This window comes from Lolium perenne, chromosome 3 (genome assembly GCF_019359855.2).
Source record: "Lolium perenne isolate Kyuss_39 chromosome 3, Kyuss_2.0, whole genome shotgun sequence".
In the NCBI taxonomy this organism is placed as follows: Eukaryota; Viridiplantae; Streptophyta; class Magnoliopsida; order Poales; family Poaceae; genus Lolium; species Lolium perenne.
This window is the reverse complement of record NC_067246.2, coordinates 252419961-252443883: the sequence shown is the minus strand read 5'-3', so window position 1 is coordinate 252443883 and position 23923 is coordinate 252419961. Positions and strand designations below refer to the sequence as shown.

At 42.0% G+C, this 23923-nt stretch overlaps 2 protein-coding genes and 1 long non-coding RNA gene across 5 annotated transcripts in view; all 3 read right to left on the bottom strand.

Moving 5' to 3' along the window:
* Nucleotides 1-3671: 3671 nt before the first annotated feature.
* On the bottom strand, nt 3672-8020 carry LOC127344749 (uncharacterized). Of its 2 annotated transcripts, XR_007878175.2 has the most exons (4): nt 7279-8020; nt 4286-6702; nt 4098-4134; nt 3672-3988 (listed from the first exon to the last, which is right to left on the bottom strand). It is a non-coding gene; the product is annotated as an uncharacterized lncRNA (long non-coding RNA). The 2 variants fall into 2 exon arrangements; XR_007878174.2 differs by having other exon boundaries at nt 4286-8020.
* A 7327-nt stretch (nt 8021-15347) lies between these two features.
* LOC127338734 (amino acid transporter AVT6B-like) lies at nt 15348-16229 on the bottom strand. The gene is made up of 2 exons (XM_051364737.2): nt 15787-16229; nt 15348-15666 (listed from the first exon to the last, which is right to left on the bottom strand). The coding sequence occupies exons 1-2, from the start codon at nt 16163-16165 to the stop codon at nt 15500-15502; spliced, it is 546 nt and encodes a 181-aa protein (XP_051220697.1). The 5' UTR covers nt 16166-16229; the 3' UTR covers nt 15348-15499.
* Nucleotides 16230-17538: 1309 nt separating this feature from the next.
* LOC127344746 (probable bifunctional methylthioribulose-1-phosphate dehydratase/enolase-phosphatase E1) overlaps nt 17539-23923 on the bottom strand; it is a 93930-nt gene continuing 87545 nt past the window's right edge. For both annotated transcript variants that reach the window (XM_071828445.1, XM_051371078.2), the window contains exons 4-12: nt 23124-23243; nt 22683-22772; nt 22050-22211; nt 20028-20183; nt 19739-19888; nt 19558-19659; nt 18436-18545; nt 18243-18361; nt 17539-18009 (exon numbers count right to left, since the gene is read on the bottom strand). In XM_071828445.1, the coding sequence (XP_071684546.1) occupies nt 17918-18009; nt 18243-18361; nt 18436-18545; nt 19558-19659; nt 19739-19888; nt 20028-20183; nt 22050-22211; nt 22683-22772; nt 23124-23243 (1101 nt within the window). In that variant the 3' untranslated portion in view covers nt 17539-17917. The remainder of the gene's footprint in view (nt 18010-18242; nt 18362-18435; nt 18546-19557; nt 19660-19738; nt 19889-20027; nt 20184-22049; nt 22212-22682; nt 22773-23123; nt 23244-23923) is intronic.

The following is a 23923-nucleotide window of genomic DNA, read 5'->3' as shown; positions in this document are numbered from 1 at the left end:
TGCGTAGACATCAAGGGGTCAGACTGAATGTTGATATATGGGATAATGCAGAAAAGCTTGATGACACAGACAGGGAGACTTTATCCAGAAGATTTACTGAAAAATAAGTTAAAGATGTAGTGGATCAGATGGAGAAGAACAAAGCAGCAGGGCCTGCTGGTTTCCCCATAGAATTTTATCAAGCATGTTGGGACATTATCAAAGGAGATATTATGGCAGTGTTTCATGATTTATATGAACACAAAATTGACCTTGCCAGTATCATTTATGGGATTATTACTTTAATCCCAAAAGGTGATGATGCTGATAGGATCCAAAAATATAGACCTATCTGCTTATTGCAAGTTTTGTTCAAAATCTTCACCAAAACACTTACTATCAGAGTAACTCCAGTTATGGAAAAATTGTTGTTCAATCATCAAACTGCTTTTATCAAGGGGAGCTATATCACAGATGGGGTTATGCTGCTCCAAGAGGTTCTGAGAGAAAGTAAATACAGAAAACAACAGGGGGTGGTGTTGAAAATTGATTTTGAGAAGGAATATGACAAAGTAAACTGGAGTTTTTTGTTTGATTGTTGTTCTCAGAAAGGTTTCAGTAACAGCTGGCTTGTTTGGATTAAAAAAGTGGTAACAAATGGTACTTTAAGTGTGAAAGTGAATGATAATATTGGTCCTTATTTTGCTAGCTGTAAAGGGGTAAGACAAGGTGACCCTTTTGCCCCTTTCCTGTTCAACATGGCAGCCAACAGTTTGTCCAAGATGATAACTCTGGCTCAACATAATGGTCTCATCAAAGGGCTTGCAGACAATCTGGTGGAGAATGGCATTTCCCTGCTGCAATATGCTGATGACACTATTTTGCTCATTCAAGATGATGCTGAACAAGCTGTGAATTTGAAACTCATCCTATATATTTTTGAAACAATGTCTGGGCTCAAAATCAATTTTGAGAAAAGTGAAGTCATGATGATACTTGAGGATGAGGTGAAATCACAATTCTTTGCTGCTCTCTTTAACTGTCAACAGGGGACTTGGCCCATTAAGTATCTTGGCACTCCAGTTACTGAAATGAATTTTCTGGGTTAAAAAACAAAGAAGAAAATGAGTGGGTGGGTGGGGAATGCCATGTCCATTGGAGGAAGAGTTGTCAAGATTGATGCCTGCCTTTCCAGTGTGCCTGTTTATCAGATGTCTATGAGATTGCTTCATAAAACCACCATTGAACAGCTTGACAAACCCATAAGATCTTTTTTCTGGGCTGGAAGTGCTGATAAAAGGAAATATCACTTTGTTAAATGGAAGTGGATCTGCAAACCAAAGAAAAAAGGTGGTCTGGGTATAAGAAATCTTCATCTGTTCAACATCAGCTTAATGTGTAAATAGTGGTGGAAAATAGAGAATGAATCTGGGCCTTGGCAGGATCTAATGAAGAACAAATATTTGAATCATGGTGGTGTATATCATACAAAGAAAAGACCTGGGGATTCCCCCTCTGGTCTGATATGCTGCAGGTGAAACGGTTGTATTTGAAAGGGAGAAGGATGAAGGTGGGGGATGGCAAAAACACCAGCTTTTGGTGTGATGCTTGGTGTGAGCAAAATCATTTGAAGGATAGATTCCCTGAGATTTTTGACATTTGTATTGAGCAAGATGTGACAGTTGCTGCTGCTGCCAACATGAATTGGAATTTCTCTTTCAGGAGGTGGATGACACCTGATATTGCTTTATAGATTCATGGCCTGCATCAAATCATGTCACAAACTGTGTTAACTGATAGGCAAGATAAACTTCACTGGAAATGGACAAAAAGTGGCAAATTTATTGTCAAGTCAGTGTACAATCACCTATGCAGCAATGGCATAGATAGAACGTTCAAACACTTATGGAAAAGTAGAATTCCTCTGAAAATCAAAATCTGGCTGTGGATGATCTGGCATAATGCTATTGCTACAAAAGATAATTTGCTGAAAAGAAATTGGCATGCAAATGCTTCCTGTCAATTCTGCAATAATCGTGAGAGCATCTCACATATTTTCTTTTCCTGTCCAGCGGCAAAGTTTGTCTGGAGTGCAGTTGGTAACCTGGTTGGAGCAAAATCCAGACCTGGCTCCTTTACACAGTTTTTTTTGGTGGATCCCACGTTTTATTCCTGCAAGCAGAAACACGCATATTGCGGGGTTGGCTGCGATATGTTGGGCGATCTGGAAGCTTAGAAATAGATCCCGCTTTGATCACAAAATGGTCAAGGATCCTGTTGAATTGATCAGTTATTCTACTGTTTTTATGAAATACTGGGCAGGTCTCCATGGTGAAAAAGATGCTGAAGATCTGCGTATGGGAGCTGATGGCTTACTGAAGCTTGCTACTGCTCAAAAAACTACTGAAGGGGCTCGAAACAGGCCTGTTCCAGTGCAGAGGCCGCTGATGATCAGAGAAGCAAGGGATGTTGCTGATGAAGTGGGCGATATGGAGGAGGATGATCATGCCGACATCGCTTGATGAACAATAGAAAAGGTGGAGAAAAGTGACGTTGCGCTGAAGCTTTCTTTGATGCTGCCCCTTTTGGCTGGAAAACGTTGTGGTCCTTTCTTCGTTTGATAAGTTGGTGCGTTGGTGTTGTCCGTGGTGGATGAAAAACTGTTAGTTTGGTCGCGTTGTTAGCTAGCCTCAGCTGGCGTTTTGTATATATATGGTGTGGCTGGTGTGTCGAAACTTGCCAGGTGGGCAAGTGATACTCGTCTATTTTTCGTTATCTCCTGGTAATGAAAAATCCGATCTTCGGATCGTTTGGAAAAAAAAGGGATGGGCTTGCTCAGGTTTGTAATCTCCTCCTTGGACGGGTTTGAGTCTTTTGGTACTTCTGACTGAGATATAAGGAAGAACACCCTCTAGTCTTCCATTATCAACGCCACCTCCAATAGCATCTATACCTTCTCCAAAATTCGCACCTTTTCCTGTCCACACAAAATCGATAAATAGCAAAACCGATTGTAATGAAGATGATCCCTTCAGAGTCCAAGGAGACTCTGATATTAGGCTACAATCTACTGAACAACAGACCGATAGATTCCAATCCTCAGGTCTACTTCTTACGCTATCTTTTGGCATCTGGATATTTGACTGTATGGTATCAAAATTATTGATATTTGTTTTTTATTATTGGAACTATTTATTTCTTCGCCAGCAGGGACACTGGATGCTCTCAGGGAAAGAGTGAAAAGCATGCAAGCTGCAGCTGTAGGAGGTAATTTTGATGGAGCTCATACAAGGCCATTGGCAAGTATGAACGGTAATATGCTACATGGGGGCACACGACTGGATGGTGAACCACAAACACCAAGTAATATTCCACCCATGGACGAGAGAGCATTATCTGGGCTGCAAGCACGAATGGAGAGGCTGAAGAGTGGGTCTATGGATCCACTCTAAATACAGTTGACATTATCATGATAAATACCACCCATTGTAATTGACTGTACTAGGAGGCAAAGGCGCGGCGGCACGCCGCGCCCGTGGCTTAACCTCTTTGGCGTGTATGGTCAATGTTAGCAAATAATACATGTGTATGTTCAGTTGTTCATTGTTGAACTGTAGCAATTTAAAAATCAGTCTCTAAAAATTTATTAGAAATATGATGAGGCACATAATATAAGGTTCATATATACACTGGACAATGACGGATAATTAAGGCGATCATACAACATCCATGGCCAAGTACTTATGTTTACAGGATACTGAAAGTAAGGCACATAGGTCCACCATATTATGCGTATTAATTTTGCCGGTAGAGGCCAGGGAATCAAACGTTTTATCCAAGATTAGTACCTTGCTAGTGCTTTTTCTCTGTCTTGAGTGGCTGGAATAGGTTGATCTGGTGATGCAGATGGCATCTTACTGCTTGCCGGGGGAACCATGTAGGATCAGTATACTGCGAGGGTAGTGTGTAATTTAATCTAGCAGAATCACATCAACACTGAAGTGGATACCTAACAGATAAGAAACAAATAAATATTGGAACAATAAGAAGAAACAATAATAAATAAGAGTAGAACAAATAATATAAGCACTGAATCACACGTGCAGTAAAGTGAATACCTTGTCTCCTGTAAGTCTGGACCTCAAATGTCTTGTACTGTGGAAAGTCATGAGGTTTTGTATTCCTGAACTTTTGAGCACTGAGTAACTTTGGTACTGTACAAATGATCTACTACACTGTATTTCACTATTTCTTCCGCGCCGCATCAGCAACCATGAATGTTATGTTCCAAAGGTGTAAACTGAACCTTCTTTTAGCTCTGCCTTGAATTGGTCTACGATTAGCTGGCACACATCCTTCCATTGCATCCCATAGGATAGAAGCAAGATTTCAATGCTTCTTGGACTGAAAAGATCTGCATCATTTATAGGAAGATATGTATACAACGAAAACTAATTTTTTAAGCCTAGTACTGAGGGATGAATGAAAGTATTATAACCTTGCGTAGAGCGATTAGTTAGAAACCTAGTCAGCATGTGACTCGGGAGAATGAAAACATTACTGTAGTGGTACTTGTGATAATCATTGCCTGCATCTGAACCTAAAGCTATCCTAGTACTGAGATAATTCAGAAAAATGTAAGTATCACTCAACCAGCACTTGTAATGATTATTTCTAAACCAGTACTTGTGATGATCATTCTCTAGTAGTACCTAAGCTTAAAATAATTTCCATGGAAGGAAAACTGAGGATCTAGAAATTTCCTTGCTTATGATTATCATATATCAACAATATTAGTACAAATGTAATCTCAATTTGTGCAACTCCTCACCAATAGAGAGTGGACATCTCATACGAATAATAGCCAGTTTGCCCCCTTGTTGTAGCCATATGTGTCGTATTCCTTGGTAGTTTTAAGTGAAGAATGTGAAACTGGATCTACAAACTTGATCTGGATCTATGTAGCTGGCATCTATTCCATACTTCGATGATAATGAAACCAGCACCAGTATGAAACATAGAAGGGAAGATGATAATCCCTAGTGTACTAATATGTATCTTTGGCGGACCTTTGTCTATATATAACAGAATACTCACTAACCTGGCATTAGTACCTTACATAAATATAATTGCACCAATTTGAAATAATGAGACAGTGCAATGTGGACTCCTGGAATTTGAACCAAAGAGGCACTCAAAAATTAGTTACTTGTTGCTTAACAGAATGAAACACCAATCACAGGTGGTAGCTAAATGGAAGCTACAAATGAGTTTATACAATATATTTATAGTACTCCCCAAATTATAGAGAATAGACCATCCTACCAATGCATTTTCATAGGGACTTGCCATGCTGATTTAGATTTTTTTGAAACATGCTACAATCCACATGAAATTGTAATTAAAATCAAGAGAAATAGATCGCCTCATGATGGAAAATACCTTTACTGAGATCTAACATCAATATCATCAAAGAAGGAGCAAGACCACGAATGAGTTCTAACATATATATTTCTCGGTATCTAACTCACAATAGCAAGCCAAGAAAAACCATTTTCTCGATCATGTAGAGCTCATGACACTCCTAACTATGAGCTCTACTTTGCTCTGCTGATTTATAAGATAGTGCCCATTTTTTAACTTAAAAATGAATCAATGCATATGTGATCTGTAGTGCTACAAATCAGCAGTAAATTGAACATAAATAATCTAAAAAATTGGCAATCAGTGTACATTTTGATCTTATATAAGCACGGACAGAATATGTAGTTACAAAAATATACCCTATGAAGGAAACATTCACCTGATTAAGAACAATCTATCTCGATGATTATCATAGTATGTATGAAACAGGGGAGAAGCAGGGAACAAAAGTCACATTTTTTTTGCCCAGGCCACCTCCTTTTTGCATGATATATGTAAGTATTAGTGTACAAATATATGACAGAAGCATCGTGGATTTCGAGTTTCTATAAGATTAGCTTGTCAACTCAGAGGACAGCACTGCAAAAGTAAAGTGATGCTTGGCAGGAATCTTATAGCACAAACCTGAATTTTATTTTTCGGAGTATGTTTAGGCCTCCACCTGACAGCATATGTTGGCGCATTCCTGGCTTCCTTCGTTTTCTTATTGGAGTTGGTTGTGATGGTAAAACAGTAAAGATGACACTGTCTAGGAGCTTCATTGGAGGTTTTTTACATACTTATTCATGAACAAACAAATCCATCAGCTCCAAGCCCTTCCGATTTTTTCAGTTCTCGCTAATATTGAAGGCTTGAAGCAGAAATTTTCGTTTTTTTTCCATATTGAGATATCAGGTGGAGAGCTTACTCGAGACACTAAAAAGCCATTACTGAAGAAGCTTGATGCAGAAAAAATATAACTCGATAAATTAACTGAAATGCGTGTGTCAAATAATGGAGATTTCAAGGAAAACAACATCTAATCAAATGAGTCAATTAGTTGTAACCTCTTCATCCACAGAACAATATTTCGTGTTGCAGAAGTCCACAATAAAGGAATCATATTTGCTACTCTGGACCTCTGGTGCGTAGGAATCAGAAGTCTTGGGGAAGCTCCTGTACCTAATCTGAAAAGGACAATTGTCTAGACCGATCCTTGCATGTTGAGTGCAGTGCCCCGCAGTTTAAGCTCCAGGAGGAGTTGGGCTTGACCAAATACTGGTTGTTGCCGACAAAATGCATATGGTGAGAGGTGGCCATCTTGCATTGGCATAACACAAATAATTCAGGAGTTGGGCATAAAGAGGTTAATATCTATCCTAAAAGGAAACAAAATACATTCAAACAATAACAGTGTGTTTGGAAATGTATCAGCCTCTGTAGGTTGATGTAGCTGACATTTGCAGAAATCATTGGTGCTTGAGGATAGTCTTGTTCCCGTTACTGATTTAAAATAATCAGTTCTTATTCCGTACAGACCAAGGAAAATCATTTTACTTTAAATAGTACATACAAACCTAGAACATCACCATCAAAGCAAAGTACACTCCACCTGCTAACTTTGTGGATATGATGCAGATCTTGATAAACAAAAGAATAAGGAAGATAGTAATCCAGTGAATAGACAGCCTGTGTAAGATCAATCTGATTGGAAAACCAAACGGTTCTTTCTCTTAGCATGACGCTTAAGACACACCTTTTTATAATCAAATTTCTAGCTTGGCATACAAACTGAAATAGTCTAAAAAAACTAAAACCTTGGAAGGAATGATCCCAACTAAATCAATGTAGGCAGGGTAAAATCTAATAAATAACTACCTTGACTGTGGAAATCACCTGAATATGGATTTGCTCCGGTGGTGGCTGTCCCGTCAGGATGAAAAGGCTGCGCCGGCAGATTGGAGGGAGCGGAGTACAACCCCCGCCTAAGTCGCCCTCATTCAAACAGCCCTCACAAGTCGCCGCCATCCAAGGGCAGAAGCAGCACAGGCCCTTGCCAAATAAACAGCTACAGCACAGGCCCTGCTGTATCTCCTGTGCCCCTCATCGCCCTTGCCAAATAAACAGCCGGCGGCGTTAGCCCTGTCTCAGGGCCGTGCGGGAGCAGAAGAAGGGCTGGGAGGAGAAGAGGTAGGCTGCTGGAGGCGTAGAAACACCTCTACCCAAGCGCTCCTCCCCATCCCGACGCTAGTGGGGCTACTCCCGCTGAGATCCCGTCGTCGTGCACCTTGCGCTCTCGTCCTCATCTGTGGCGTTGTCCTCCTGACCTCCTCCATATCCTCCTCTTCACCCCATATTCCTCCAATTTCCCCTCCTCTTCTTTCCATCTTCGTCCAGTTCCTCCTCCGTATCCATCTCCGGCTTTCACCACTAAATGGGAGACGGTCCACGGCGGCGAGCACCGCTTGGCCCTCAACGGGCCGAGGAGGCTTCTCGGATTGACGGCACAGACTGCCATCGGCTATGCCATGTCGAGGGGGCCAGAGCTCGCGGTAGAGATCGGCGTGGGCCGTGGTGGGACGGGGGATGGGAGGAGGGGAACGGGCGCTGTCTCTGCTTGGCGGCAGAACCGGGGTAGACGAACTGACCAAGGCGTGAATAAAAAGAGGGGACACGATGTCTATCTACAAAAGCCCAGAATTTTTTTAAGCGGTGATACAATGAGAATTTGGCACGTTGAAACACCCATACTGCTAGGCCGCTATGTTAGGAAGACAGAACGCATGGCATTACAGGATCCAGCCGGTAACCGGTAGCCCTTCTAAGGCAAAAATGAAATAAAAACGAAACCAGCCCACCCACCGACTAATGAAAGGAAAACGTGTCACATAACAATTGGAATAGAATCAGGATAAATACCGTATCTACAGTGGTCAAAATGTTGTGGAGGTCATTACTTTGATCAACTTTTATATAGGGTATAATATTTGCAGCATAGCCATGCTATTTGTAGATAGGTATGTAAGATGCACTGAGTGAATAGCATAAAACCACCACATTGGTGGCGAAATTTACGAAAGACCACCACTTTTGGTTTGCGGGACAAAAAACCACCACATTTGAGTTGGTTTTTTTGCCGAACACCCAAATGACGATTTTGCAGCGAATTGACACTCAATCTGACCGTCCGACCCCACGAACTGTGCTGACGTGTCAAAACATTGACGGGAGGAGAAAACGGCCGTTGCCGTTGCCGATCGGACGTGGGCCCCGCCGCGCGCCCAGATAGCGTTACGACTCAGTCTCCTCCCGTCACTCTCCCTCCCGTCACTCTCCCTCAGTCTCCTCTCCAGTCACTCTGCTCCCGCCGCCGCCGCCGCAATCCTTGCCGCCGCCACCGCCGCATTTTGTGCCCGCCGGCCGTCAATGCCCAGTTGGAACGATGGCGAGTCGTCGAGCACGGCTCTTTCGTGGCCAGGGGTAAGTACCTCTTTACTCTGCATCTAGGGTTAGGGTTTGGGCAGATTTGGGAATTTTGATTTTTGTCAATTTCCTCTCCTTTTCTGGTCGATTTGGTGGAATTGAGAAGGTTTTGTTTGTAATTAGGACTTCGCACCTATGGACTACTGCCCAGACAGCTGGGACGAACCAACCTTCACGGGTTTGGCGGCAGGTTGCCCGGAGGTGTGCCGCCTCCACCAGAAGGAGCCGGTGAAGCGTGTCGCTTTTGAAGGAACGAACACCGGCCGTCGCTTCTACATGTGTTCTGTGGAAGGGGTATGTTGCTCACACTTCGAACTCTGTAGCAGTAGCTCTGTAGCAGTAGCTCTGTTTCTAATTTGGCAATGAGTTGATCGATACAATGCTCACAGAAGAATGGCAAGCCATGTTAATTAGATGTAGCTATGCAGTACTAATTGTCCATTTGTGTGAATAATTGCATGTATGCTATGTAGTAGTAAAGAAATAAATAGTTGCTTTTGTATGAATAAATGCAGTCCAGTGCCTATGAATAATTGAAATAACAAGCATTAACTCTGAATAAGTCCATTTGTGTGAATAATTCGATGTCTGCTATGTAGTACTGATGAAATAAATAACTTTAAGATGCACTACATTGAGAATTGTGGCTTCCACTCTTGGCTTGATGATGAGTGGCCACAGCCAATGAAGAACACATTGCTGAAGCTGTGGGGAATGTACCATGACATGCACAATGCACTGCTGGATGAGAAGATTGAGAATGGCAAGATTGTGAAAGATTTGAATGAAGAGAGGATAAAGGTGGAGAAGAAGTATTCCAGCCTGATGGCAGATGTTTCCAAGTTTATGAATGATACTCAGAGGCAGGTTATGCAAGCAAACTATGACAAGATAATGAATGGTAGTGATGAGGAAAAGTTGAGGGAGAATAAGACTAAACTTGAAAATGAGCTGATGAAAGCCCGTGATGAAGTGGCTAAGCTGAAAGAGGGCAAGATTGCTGATGACAGAAAGATGAAGATGATGGAGGAAGAAACTTCGTTGCTGAAGGAAGAGAAGAAGAAGCTAGAGTATCAGCTATTTAATCTGTTTAAGTTGAGCAGTGCTAGGAATGACAAGTTGGTCAAGATCAAGCAGATATGTGAGCAGTAAGATGTGATAGTGATGTAGTACTGTCTACCAATTAGTATTTGTAGCCCTATGAACTGTTAGTGATGTAGTATTGAACTCCATGTACCCCTATTATGAATAGTTAGTACTGTTCCATTGAACTCTATGTACCCCTGTTGTTATGTTGAATCTTGTGTTGGTTTATAACTCTGTGTGTGTTTAACTGTGTGTTTAACTGTAAATTTTAGAAGCCTCGATGGTTTTTCGAGGGTTATCGACTATTTTAGCTCATATAGATAATGTATGTGGTTTTAAGCAGCCTCGATGGTTTTCCGAGGGTTATCGACTATTTTAGCTAATATAGATAATGTATGTGGTTTTAAGCAGCCTCTATGGTTTTCCGAGGGTTATCGACTATTTTAGCTAATATAGATAATGTATGTGGTTTTAAGCAGCCTCTATGGTTTTCCGAGGGTTATCGACTATTTTAGCTAATATAGATCATGTATGTGCTTTTAAGAAGCATCGATGGTTTTCCGAGGGTTTTCGACTATTTTAGCCCATATAGATCATGTATGTGCTTTTAAGAAGCATCGATGGTTTTCCGAGGGTTATCGACTATTTTAGCCCATATAGATCATGTATGATGTTTTAAGAAGCATCGATGGTTTTCCGAGGGTTATCGACTATTTTAGCCCATATAGATCATGTATGATGTTTTAAGAAGCATCGATGGTTTTCCGAGGGTTATCGACTATTTTAGCCCATATAGATCATGTATGATGTTTTAAGAAGCCTCGAGGGTTTTTCGAGAGTTGTCGACCATTTTAGCCCATGATGTTTTAAGAAGCCTCGAGGGTTTTTCGAGAGTTGTCGACCATTTTGGATCATCGAGAGGCTCTATGGTTATGTAAAACCCTCGAGGGTTTTCCGAGAGTTGTCGACCATTTTGGATCATCGAGAGGGGCTCAATGGTTATGTAAAACCCTCGAGAGGCTCTATGGTTATGTAAAACCCTCGAGAGGCTCTATGGTTATGTAAATAACAACAACTACTACCAACATAGTCTGAAACTTAATCTTAAGAGCATCAATTGCAACATTTTGAAACAACATACATGATCAGCAAGATATGAGGGTGAGGACTATGCTGAAACAACATACATGATCAGCAAGATTTTGAAACAACATACATGAAACAACATACATGATCAACAAGATAGTTTGGACCATCATTTTAGAACATAGTCTTAACAGGTGCACACATATATAGTTTCACCCATACAGTACAACATAGTCTCAAATTTGAAATGACAACATAGTTTGGACCAATGCACTGACAACAGAGTCTTAAACATGCTTAAACATCAGGTTATGCATCAGGAGCAGGGGCAGGTGGATCCTGGCGATATGTAAACTTCCCAGCTGTCAGATAGCCCTTCATCCTACCTGTCAGAAGTCTCTTCCTTCCACTAACCCTCCTTGGGACATCAGGAGCAGAAGCACTGCTTGTTCTTGGTGCAGAAAATCTTGGAGCTGCTGCTGCTCCTCTGCCTCTTGGAGCTGCTGCTGCTGCTCTGCCTCTTGGAGCTGCTGCTGCTCTGCCTCTTGGAGCTGCTGGTGCTGCTCTTGCTGTTGGAGGTGCAGGTGCTGGTGGAGGTGCTGCTGCTGCTGGAGGTGCCTCATCAATTTGCCTTGTACTCTATAAACATTCAAATTAAGTGAATATTGTTCAAAAGCAAGTACTGTACATGGCTTAAGCATACAAATATTTTTACCTGGTGCTTATTCTTCCTAACTTGCAGCTCTGGCTTCAGAGGTGCCTGGCAACTAGTGTACCTATGGCCAACAACCTTGCGATTCTTTGCCAAGTAATACTGGCCATCCTAGAGGTGTCTCTTGGTGCTGGAACTTCAAATTGTCCCTTTCTTCTTTTAACTTGTTTCCTTCCTGGCTTCTCTCTGAAAACAGGTGGGTCTATGTCATCAGTCTCAGTCTTTTTCCAATCATCTGGACCAGGCACAGGGTACACAACATGTTTGTAGGCTTCTTTGTACAGTGGCTTCTTGAAGAACTCATGTACATAGTCCTCTGGATGCTGTCTCACTTTCATAATTGCAGCAACTGCATGACTGCAAGGTATTCCAGTGATATCCCATTTCCTACAGGTGCAAGTGTGGTTCTTTAGGTTGACTGCACAATTTCTTTTGCTGTTGCTAACCTGCCACAGGTCAACATCACAATTCTTTGCAGTGCATTCTCTTGACCACCTCTTTGCTTCTTCCAACTTCTCAGTATAGTGTGGAGTGATCTCCCATCTGGTTCTCTCTGTCTTCTCTCTTGTCCCACTGTTCTTTACCATGATTTTATTCCTTAGCCCTTCTAGCATTGTTCTGATAGGCTTGTTCCTCACATCCAGGATCATTTTGTTGAACACTTCTGAAATATTGTTCACAACAAGATCTGTTTTGCAGTTTGTATCAAAAGCATGCCTGGCCCATGTCTCTACAGGAATCTGCATGAGCCAATTATAAGCCTCCTCACAATCTGCCTTCATAGCATCCATTGCTCTGTCAAATTCTGGTTTTGTGTAACAATAACTAGCTGCATCCATGTGCTTCTTCAGTTCTGGCCCTCTGAATCCAGCAGATTGGAAGTTGGCATAAATATGCCTCAAACAGAACCTCTGAGGAGAATGTGGGAACACTTGTGATACAGCTTTGAGAAGTCCCTGCAAACATGAACAAAACAATTGTTACTGTTTGTTTCCTTTTAAAGGAAAGAGAAATGAACTGTAATAGACAAAATATATGTTACTGCACTAACCTTTTGCCTATCAGAAATAATTGTGTACATTCCAAATTTTCCAGACTCCCCAATACAGTACCTAAGCTGAGTCAGAAACCATAACCAACTGGCAGTGTCTTCCTTGTCCACCACACCAAATGCAATAGGGAAAATGTTATTGTTCCCATCTCTACCTGTTGCAGCAAGTATTTGTTGGTCAGTGCTCAATTTAATGAAGCATCCATCTACCCCTGTGTCATTGTGTGGGTAAGATAACAAAGAAAAGTTACTGCTAGGAAAAAAGTAATGCATTTACAAGAATAATTACCTATGAAGGGCCTGCAGCCATTAAGAAAGCCTTCCTTTGATGCATTCAGACAGTAAAATAACCCATGAAACCTTGGGTTTGTGCTAGGATGCTCCACTAAATTCTTTGTTGTCACAATCCTTTGTCTACCTGGATCCTACTGCCAGGATTAGTGTCAAGGACAGCCTGAAGATAGTCCCTCAACCTAGTGTATTGTGCCTTCTGGTCACCCATAACAACAGCAAATGCCTTCTTCCTTGCTCTGTAAGCTTTGCTCTTGGGAACTGGTACACCCCACTTCTGCTTTGCATTGTCAATGAGTGTGTCAACAGTTGTGTTTGGATCAATTCTAACAGCCTGCTCAGACTGTTTGGCTAGCCAATCAATAGTTACCTTTGTGTGCTGTCCAGAGGCAATACAAGTGTGAACCCCTAAAATTTTCCTTATGCAAAAAAGTCTTCTCATGTGCAATCTTTGAGGCACTGATGTAGAAGGGACAACCATCTTCTGCTCTAGGACAAAGAACTATGATTCTATCACTGTCATTCCTCCAGTACTGAAAGTTCCTAAGCTGAGCTATGTGGTATGTCCTTAGAGCCCTCCTGAACTGGTATACATCAGTGAAACAAAGCTTCATACCTATCTGTTCATGTGGGTTTGCCCTGTTTTCATCATACCAAACTCTTTTCTTCATTTTCTTCAGTCTCCTCTTCCTTCCACTGGCAGATACAAATTTTGACACAAACCCATCATCATCACTGTCTGCAACCTCATCAGGGCTACTCTCTTCATCAGATGTGGGCATGAAATAATTTCCTTCTTCAAATTTAACCACCTCATGATGTGAGCTACTAGTAGGACCACACTTTGCTGCCTTGTTCTTCAGTGGGATGATTTTCTCTGTAATTTCCTCAACCTCTGAATCTTCCTCTGGTTCAAATATCTCTTCAACATCAGTGTCACCTTCAAAATGAAGAAATGGGTCAGCCTTCTGTTCTTTCATTTTTTGCAGCTTCTCCATTATTTCTTCATTCTCTGCATTTTGTGCTGCATGCCTCTTCTTCCTAAACTCCCTCATTAGCTCCAAATCTGCTTCAATAGCTGCCTCCCTCTCAGCTGCTGCTAGTTCAGGTCTGTACTCACCATCATAGTACATGTACTCAGCCTCATATTCACCAACCTCATTATCATTTACCTCCTTATCACTGTCATATCCATCTTCCAAGTCTTCATCTTCATCTGATTCAGCAACCTCTTTTCCCTTCCCTTTATTCATGGTGCTGCTGTGTTGTGTACCAATGTACACAACATCACTGTAGTCTATTGCCACTGGATACACCTCCTCCACTTCCTTTGCCATGAAATTGACCCCTGACTTGTTATCTGACAACACAACAGGGACATCAACTAGATTTGTAGCTTCAACATCTTCTCTGTTCAAACCAATTGGCCATTCCGCTTTGTCCTTCACCACTGTTATATTGAGTACCTTCTCACTGTCATAAAGCTCAAGCATTTCATGTACCTTTGCCATGCTATCAACTACCTCCATTCCTTCCTTCCCTTTGCCTCTTTCTTTAACATAGTACATGTAGTCTCTGATGCCATAGCCACGTTGTTCTACCAGAGCTAGCAAATTCAACACAGTGATGTCTGACCTGCTAATAGTCCTCTCTAAATTATCTTCACCACTAAAATGAAATCTAATCTCCCAGATATCATCATCCAAACTGCAAATAGTTGTTCATATTATCAAGACAGAGATGACAACTGAGCTTACTCGACGCCTATCATGCCTAGTGCAAAGAATCTACAACACCGGTGGCAGGGGAGGGGAGAGAGGAGTGAGCTTACTCGACGCCGCCGCCGAACCTTGACGCCCACCGGTGGCTGGTCTTGCAGGGTGAAGCGACCACGGCTCTCGCAAAAGCGGTGGCTGCTTTCTGCTCCGGCGACGGCTGCCCCACCGCGGCCACGTCCTCGCGTGCGACGCCACAGCCGCCTGCGCCGCCACCGCCGGCTCCGCTGATCATAGCGCCATCGCTTCGCCGTCATGCGGCGCTGCTGCCGCCACCGCCGCCATCCTCTGAGTCAGCAGTGAACGACGCCATCCGTGTTCAAAAGGAGAGACAGAGGCGCTGACCGTCCCGACCGTCCAAACCCTAACCCTATCTGGGCGCGCGGCGGGGCCCACGTCCGACCGGCAACGGCAACGGCCGTTTTCTCCTCCCGTCAATGTTTTGACACGTCAGCACAGTTCGTGGGGTCGGACGGTCAGATTGAGTGTCAATTCGCTGCAAAATCGTCATTTGGGTGTTCGGCAAAAAACCAACTCAAATGTGGTGGTTTTTTGTCCCGCAAACCAAAAGTGGTGGTCTTTCATAAATTTCGCCACCAATGTCGTGGTTTTATGCTATTCACTCAAGATGCACTACATGATGCGGGGCTGACGTTTTGTTATCCCCACGTTCCAGGTCAACCCATTCTTGCAGAGTTCTCCGGTGTAGTTTTTGATATCTAGCCACCGCGCGCCGAACAGCTCCCCCAGCACCCCGGCGTGCTCCTCGCCCGCCCCCGCGCTCCCGGACATCACGTCCCCTGCGACAAACCAGCAGATAATTCTCGATGCGATCAGCAGGCGCCATGGACCATGGTGCACACACTCAGCAATACGAATGTACCAAAGAAGCGCTCGCGTCGTCGCGAGGGCTAGCTTACCGATGATGATGAGGTAGACGACGAGAGTGCCGGCGGTGGTGAAGGCGACGAAGACGTTGAGCGCGGCGGCGCCGGCGCGGCCGAACGCGTCGCCCATGATCCCCGCGTACGAGGGCGGGCCGCTGGGAGCCCAGCCCGTGTACCGCAGCATGAACTCCACGGAGACGTTGGAGAGGACGGCAACGGCCGCGATGAGGACGAGCGCGGGGGCCACGCCGAGCACGCGCATTGCCGCCGGGATCGACATGATGCCGGCGCCGATGATGCTCGTGGACAGGTTGAACACCGCGCCGGAGACCGACGCCCCGCCGCCGCCGCCGTGCCCGCCGGAGTGCTCCGGGAGCAGCAGCGGCTCAGCGGCGCCAGCTCGCCCGCCCATGCTCGCTCGCCGGCGGCCTCGTCCTCGGGTTGCTCTCGGGCGTGTGGTGTGGACGGTGTCCGTCGGGACTCGGGAGTGGTTAATTAAATATGGCACACGAGGCCAAGTATTGAATCAGTAAATTACTCTCATACCCCGACGCGGCGAACATGAGCGCCGAAGCAGAAGTTGGTAATGGTGTGTAGCATGGTAAATTCCATGGGTGAGATGCATACAACGGGACAGGCGAAGGCAGAATGATTGGAGAGGCGGGGCAGGAGCCAGGAGGTCGTTGTACTTGGACGCCTATGCGCCCGGGTTCGTGTTTCGCAATGACACGATTATGAACTGGATGTTTAAGCAAAACGTGTTCATTTATTCATCTTTTGTCTCCAATCTGTTGCGAACAACTTAGATCGATCATCGTCACTGCTCATGCAATAGTTGGCAATTTATTTGGTGTATGATCGCCGCTTCTATGGCCTATGAAGGCAGTAAACATCATACATCTTACTTTTTTCTCCCCGAAAAAAGAACACTTTCTTAAAAAAGAGTGTTTCAAAAAATCCGTCTTACTATGTGCACCAACCCTATCAAAAACATTTTTGAAGAATATGGAAAATAAATATTATACAGTTCTGACAAAATCTGAAAAATTTTAAAATTTTGAAATATGCATTATTCACTATACTTAGCTCCACGGTTTTGTCAGTTTTGTGTATCCTATAATACAAAATATTTCATACTAAAATTTTACACATTTATTTTATACATCATTGACTACATATTCAACTTTTCTACTCCTTTCGTTCCTATAATTCGGATGTACATGGGCTTGAGGGAGTGCTACCTTTATCAATATAAGTATGTCGCAAGTTTGTATAAATTTAGATGTATCTAGACACTATTTGGTGTATAGATATCTAACTTTAGATAAATATCTGACATCTTTTTATGAACGGAGAAAGTAAAAAATCTTTGAAATAGTATGAATTTTGATATATCTTGAGCTCATTAAAGTTGGGGCTCCATTTGGAGTTTACATGCATTTACTGCTAAATTTATGAACTTGCGACACCAAGTTCTTAAAATGATAATATACAACCGTGTGGAACATCTCTCGTACTTTCAGTACTCCATCTGGCTAAAATTAATTGACACAGCCATATACTATATCCAATACAAGTGTACAGGGGAGTAGCTGTTTACCGTGGTATGTCATGAAGCCATGTAAATTTTCGATAAAAACATGATTGTACGTGCCCTATGGAAAGCAAAGGCGTAGAAAGAAGGGAGCTTTTTCAGGCTCTAGAGACAAGATGGTGTTCTCTATGTACAATTCTGCTTAAAATGTGGCTGTTTTGCACGACTGCAACATCATAACTCCCACTCGATAACCCCATTCTTCATCAAATTTATTTCTACTGTCCATAGCAAGAGCTGAAATCTCGCCAACGAGTAAATTTTACCTCATGACATCACAGAACTCGAAAGTGAACCAAACAGAGACTCACAAACACAGGACTCGAAGGTGAACCAAATGAGCTCGATCGACTCACAAACACAAACACACTCGTACCCTCTTCGCACCATTCTCTTTTTCTTACTACAATTCTTCCCACTTTTATTCTGCCACCTGATTTTATTGCAATCGGATGCCATGCTAATAAGGCGCTATCCTGCTATTACAAGAACTGATCCAGTGGCCCACGAAGCACTGCCACATACACATCCAAAGGTGATTCTCCCGCATGCTTGTCTCTTGCACATTTCTCAGATCTCACTGAAAGAGCTGATTGTCCGGAAACCGTGATTCTCAGGAAGTGGTGCATTCCCCGGGCGAATAGAGATTATTACATCGAGACCTGAAGAGAAACAATGTTAGATAAACAGTGAAATCCAAGTCTATCCCACGAGAGAAGATAAGATATTAAGAACAGAAGCACATATACAACCGTGCAATAATGAACACTATCTTAGCTCACGAGTGACGCACGCAGGCCAAAAAAGTGTGAACACTCCATAAGACATAAACATTATATTTACATGACTTGTCTACAAATATCCTAATATTAGAGTGGAACTAGCATAGGGGTACCTGCACTCTTTGCAGCAACAGCTTCTTCGAACACATCTGTGATAAATAAGATTTCAGATGGCTTGTCCACCCCAAGTGATTTTGTGATCTCGAAGTAACTCCTTGCTTCTCTTTTGTTTCTGTTCATATTAGAGGGTGATAATTCCATAATCATTTTTGAAGGGACAAATAGAACAATAAATAGAAAGCTTACCCTGTTGTGGTGTCAAAAAAACCACACAAGTATTGTCGCAGATCACCATGGGATGAGTGGCCAAATAGTAGCCTTTGTGCCTCTCTACTGCCACTTGAGTATATGTAAACCTATTGGCAAGCATATGATCTTATATCAAGTGACTGGACACTTCACAAATCTAGGAATACATATACAAGACTATACGCTTGAAACTCAAGTTCTAATAATATCTTAACTACCATTCATAGTATACGACCGTATCACATGACTAAACCAACTTATAGTTATTATCATCATTTCTTGTTTACTCCTTTTAACATTATCTTTTTCAAGTTCAACACAGCTCAGTTACATATAATGTGTTCAATTAATGCAACGAAAGGTTAGCATCCTTCTGGTCTATCAGAAATCATTTTTCTGTGCTTCTCTACATGCTAATAAATTCATTAGAACTTCTGACGACCTACTAGCCAATTTTTTTTGGGTTTCTCAGTTTACGAGGGGCTGAGCATTCTGCTTTATTCAAATCCATATTGCTTACATGCATCAGTCCTACATATGAAAGTAGAACAGACGAACCGCAGAGCAACTGATTTTTTTTATGACCATCTCAATGGTTGAGCACGGTACTGAAGTAAACTATTTGCTGTGAATGAGATATGTGCGTTTAGTAAATGACCCACCCAGCAGCAAGTTAGGAAGAAGATCCCCGTGATCTCTCAATTAGGAGGTTTATCCTTTAAATTAGGAAGATAACATTTAGCTTGGGCCATATGCCAATTACAAGTAAGATCTGTGTGTTGTTAAATATGAGTGTTAGTCCTATATGTAAAGAGGACCCCCTATGAGAAATAAATCAAGCAAGAACTAGAACAACACTTCTTCTATCTTGCCCCTAGGGGTACAAGCCTTTCCCCTAACTCCCTGCAACCCTAGTACACAACAGAGAGATTTACGGAGTTCTGTAGTGGGTATTGTCTCAACAATAGCTCAGGAGTCAATTCTCTGACCTAAATAACTCAGTTACGAAGTATGAACAATAAAAATAAGCATGAACAATAAACAGATCTGATGACAATCCAAATTTGTGCCACAAAAGTCGAAAAATTATACTTCGGAAGAGTTTGACCAAATAGATACCTTCACACCGTGAGATTGCCAGTCCTTCAGCGCCCCGGGAACATCCTCAAAAACAACACCGTGCAGTTCTTTGCTTTCAAATCCAGTCCTCCATATATGACCCTGGAATTAGCCATTAGAACAGAACTCCATCAAAGAAAAAAGATATAGTTCCGGCTCTGGGAAGGAATGTGAAAGGTACCTGAAGTTGTTTCAATGATGTAATCTTCCGGTCTGCTTTGATCATGGACTCAACATTAGTGACTAACGAATTGATAACCTCTTCTTTGCCAGCATCACTGGGTGCAACTGAAACAGCCCCAACAACTCCGTTTCTCAGGTCTTCTTCAACCTGCATAATTGTTAATAGTCTGTTAAACTTGAATAAACAAAGTAATTTGTGCAAGCGCAGTCAAACACGATATACTAGCATGATTAACTTTGATTTTAGATCCTTCACAGGACAGTTAAATTCCTATACCATAACTTACTTGGATGCGCAATAGTTCAATGTCTTCTTTGGTTTCTTCAGAATCGTATGTAGAAATCAGATGCTTCCGCACATTATCACGGGCATAAGGAAACATAACATCAGTCACAAATGATATTGGAGTTGTTGTTCCTTCGATGTCAAGTACAACACAACGCTGCAATGAGCAAAAAAGTGTGAGTACTAGCATTCAACAAATAAGTGAACACTTAAGTGCCCAGATATACCAAACGTAAACCAGCTAAGGAAAAACACAAGCAAAAACATCCGCTATAACATCCTATTTTCTCAAAGGGTTCTATGAAAAAATTCAGTTGCAAGGATGTTACTTGTGCAGAAGTTGTCTCATGTGTTTCATTCAAAGTGTTTGAATTAATTAAAGCTATGTGATTTGTGTTAAGTCCATATATTAGGAAAATATCGATAGAGATACCCGTTAGCGATAGTTTACTTGATTATTTTCTATTTTGGTGCGTTCTCCAGGAATTCCAAAGTTACTTTAATTTCTCATTAACCGACTCGGCTGGAACCCCAGCTCCTTGGTCCATTCTATTCTCCTTCAGCCCACGCCAAAGCAACAGACACCAACTCATCATCTAGCCCAAGTTGCAGCCCAATCTCTAATCCTCTTTCTCTCACTTGTAACTTGTAAGTTGTCTCTGTGTCACATTTCTTGAACACATGAAGCAGCACAGCATCAGGAAATTACAGCCGTTCCTCTATCGCTTCATCTCCCCACTTCCTACTCTCTTCTATTGCACGTGCAAATTAAATCCCTGTCACCGCCCACACTCATCCCCTTTATCTCTCATCTTTTTTCCTTGTTTAATCTCAACCAGAAACGGTAACCATTAGCGCACAGACGTACACGAACCATGCCATTTCTTGATCTCCATGCTCTATACAAAGCCAATACGAGGAAAGCAATCTGTTAGCACGCCTCTTCTCTCTGTTTTCTCTCGGACAATCTCACCTGAAGCCCATAAAAGAGTTCGCACAGATGCTGCTTTCCCAGCGTCTGCTGCATAGTTCACTGGACCACCTGCTCCAAAAGTAGCTTTGAGTCCAATTCCTTCCACTATCAGCTTCTCAACAATCTCGTCTAAATGGTGTTCATATCCACAAAATCTACACCGCACCATCACGATTCACGAGGGTAGTTCCATCACTGCCTTCCTCTCCAGATTGCTGAAATATCGCCACACCATAAACACCGGCTTTTCCAGGCAACTCCAACCATTACAGTGACACCTCAGGTTGCATAAGTTTACCACTGGGATCTACTCCCTTCTATAGGTTGTAACTGGTTGTAATAGTAGCTTACATTACGGGGTGGAGGGAGTAAGTACTAATGCAAACTGAGAGAGTACCCATTAATGGTGACAGTTTTTTGGTAGAGAGAAAATAAAGGAAAATGGATGGGACAGCAACGGGATGAGTGCCTCAAGTGATAGCGATTTAATTTCACACTGGAAATTGAAGAGAGAAGGGAGTGGGTGGTGAACCAATGGAGGAAACTCTAGAGTTGCCTGCTGATGTGTGTGTTTGCTGGAGGGTGAAGAAATCTGACACAGATGCTACAGTTACATGTCAGAGAAAGAGAATTAGAGACCGGGATGAAGATTGGGCAGGGCTAGGCTGGTTGCTTGAGTGGTGGGTGGGCTGAAGAAGATCAAAATGCAAATGGTTGAGAAAAATAGGAACTGAACTCCTAATATTGTAGCAAAATTCACACAAGCCAAAAGTACTATGCAGAATTCAACATAATTTCTCCAAGGCATTATTTGAACTCGAAATATTCCAATGAATGGACTCAACTCCAGTTACATAATTCAAATTAACTAAAAAAAATTAAACTAATTCAATAAAATACATGGGACTACTTTACACAAAGTAACATTCCTGACTGAAAAAAAAAAACTTGAAGAAAACATGATATTACAACAGCAGTTGCCCATGATATTAATCTAAAAGTACTATAAAGGAGGTTGAATTCACAAATCACTAGGAGCAAGGAACTGACCTTTGATGATTTAGCTGCATGAGCTCCATTAGGAACATCAGGACTTATAACAGTACGCAATCTTTTGGCACTGTTTATTGGACCATGCTCAGGAGTCGTCCAATCAATCCCTAACTGATACATCTTGACGGCAGCATCAAGAAGATAATGATAGCATTCAGCCTGAAAAGCAAGGCCATAGCAATGTAGTGAACATCTGCCCACATAGGCTATATCATAAATTCTATTTTTAAAAGGGGCTAAACTATCCCTCTACTAATATAGATTACATGTGTACAGCCTAGATTCCTCGCAAAAAAAAGTACAACCTAATGTTGATTAAATTTCAGAAAATCTGGATGCAAATTGCAAAATGACCATTAAAACTAAAAGAGGAGGTAGCATGTGGAGATAGATTTAAGGGCTTATATTGAACGAACTGATAACCTAAAATGAAGAGACGAAATGACTCAGGAGATGAGAAGAATGTTAGTCAACAATAAGCACCCCAACCTGAAAACTGATTGATGTGTACCTTCTAGGAGGCGTGTAAACAAACTATACCTTTTCAATGAAACGAAACACAAAGATCTCTTTCCGTTTTCTCGAGAAAACTGATGCAGAAACCTAGGTCATGGAAATAAAAAAAAATACCTGTGTCTTGGCATTGATCCAGGAGTCACCCCAAACATAAATTCCATGGTTCCGTACAAGCACAGCAGTTGCCTTTGGGTATGCTTTGATCTGTAATAACTTCACATGAGGTACTGCTAGATCCAACCAAAATACTGTTCATAAGCTAACCTTGTTGTAATAAATATTGTTTGGTAGTTGCTCAAACTCTCCATAATACAAAGGAAAGCGATGGTGCTACTATTATAGGGTAAAGACTAAATGATCATATGAATGAGATGTGTTAGTCATTATTGCGGCCTATAAGTTGCCCAATCACATTGCTGGAATCATCTGATTTCTATCAGTACAAATTCATGAGAGATAAAACTACATATAACTGAAGCATGTATTTGTAACTGTAGACTGAATTGCTTGAAAACTGAATTATAGAATGTTGAAGAAAAAAAACTAGTGCCATACCGCTTCGGCCAAAGAGTCAGTGAGTTCATACTCATAAGGAGTATTCTCAATTATGGGGATCACCAATTCATCTCTGTAGCCATGACCTTTGATTCCTTTAATCATTTCCATATGTGTCATCTGGAGTAAGATCAGCAGAGCAGTATATGGTCACAAAAGGAATACCCATACAGCAATTAATTTAGTACTAGAAGATAGAGATGGACTTAATTAGAGAGATATGTAAAACAGGATCTATGTAATGAATAAAGTAAAAAAGAGTCGGCGCGTAATTTTTCAGATATTGTTCTCCCCCATCTGCACTGCTCCACAATTAAATCCGAACTTCTAGTTTCCTACATCTGTATCACCGACAGTAAATAGTGCAGCACATACATCAATCACCCATACGCACAACTAACCGCAGAAAAGTGAACTTTCCAAAAAAAATTAGCGAACTTCTCCGTAACAACAGCAAATAAACCACATATTAATGGATTTTATGTGTACAGATGGAGATGCTATTTTTTCTAGATGGGCGACAGTGAACTTCCAGCAAAGCTTTCACAAGCAGAAAGAAATCGCCACAAGACGTAGTGAACTTCTATCAATGTGAGTTGTAAGCTGCTGCCACACACGGATAAAGTTTTGGAAAGTTCAATGCTATTTGCGTTACAGTTACCAATTAGTAGCGCAGATGTCACTCGTATAGTGGTATCTGAAAACTCTGTCATTTAAGTTTTATTCTGATTCCAGTTGTGGATATCATTGGCCGATACAATGGGTGTGGGCTTGATAACTTGATATAGCACCATGCAACA

Excerpts from the sequence above, each read along its gene's own strand:
- LOC127338734 (XM_051364737.2), bottom strand. The coding sequence starts at position 16,165 with ATGGGCGGGCGAGCTGGCGCCGCTGAGCCGCTGCTGCTCCCGGAGCAC. Across the intron at positions 15,667-15,786 it reads CGTCTACCTCATCATCATCG|GGGACGTGATGTCCGGGAGC; the intron begins GTAAGCTAGCCC and ends GGTTTGTCGCAG.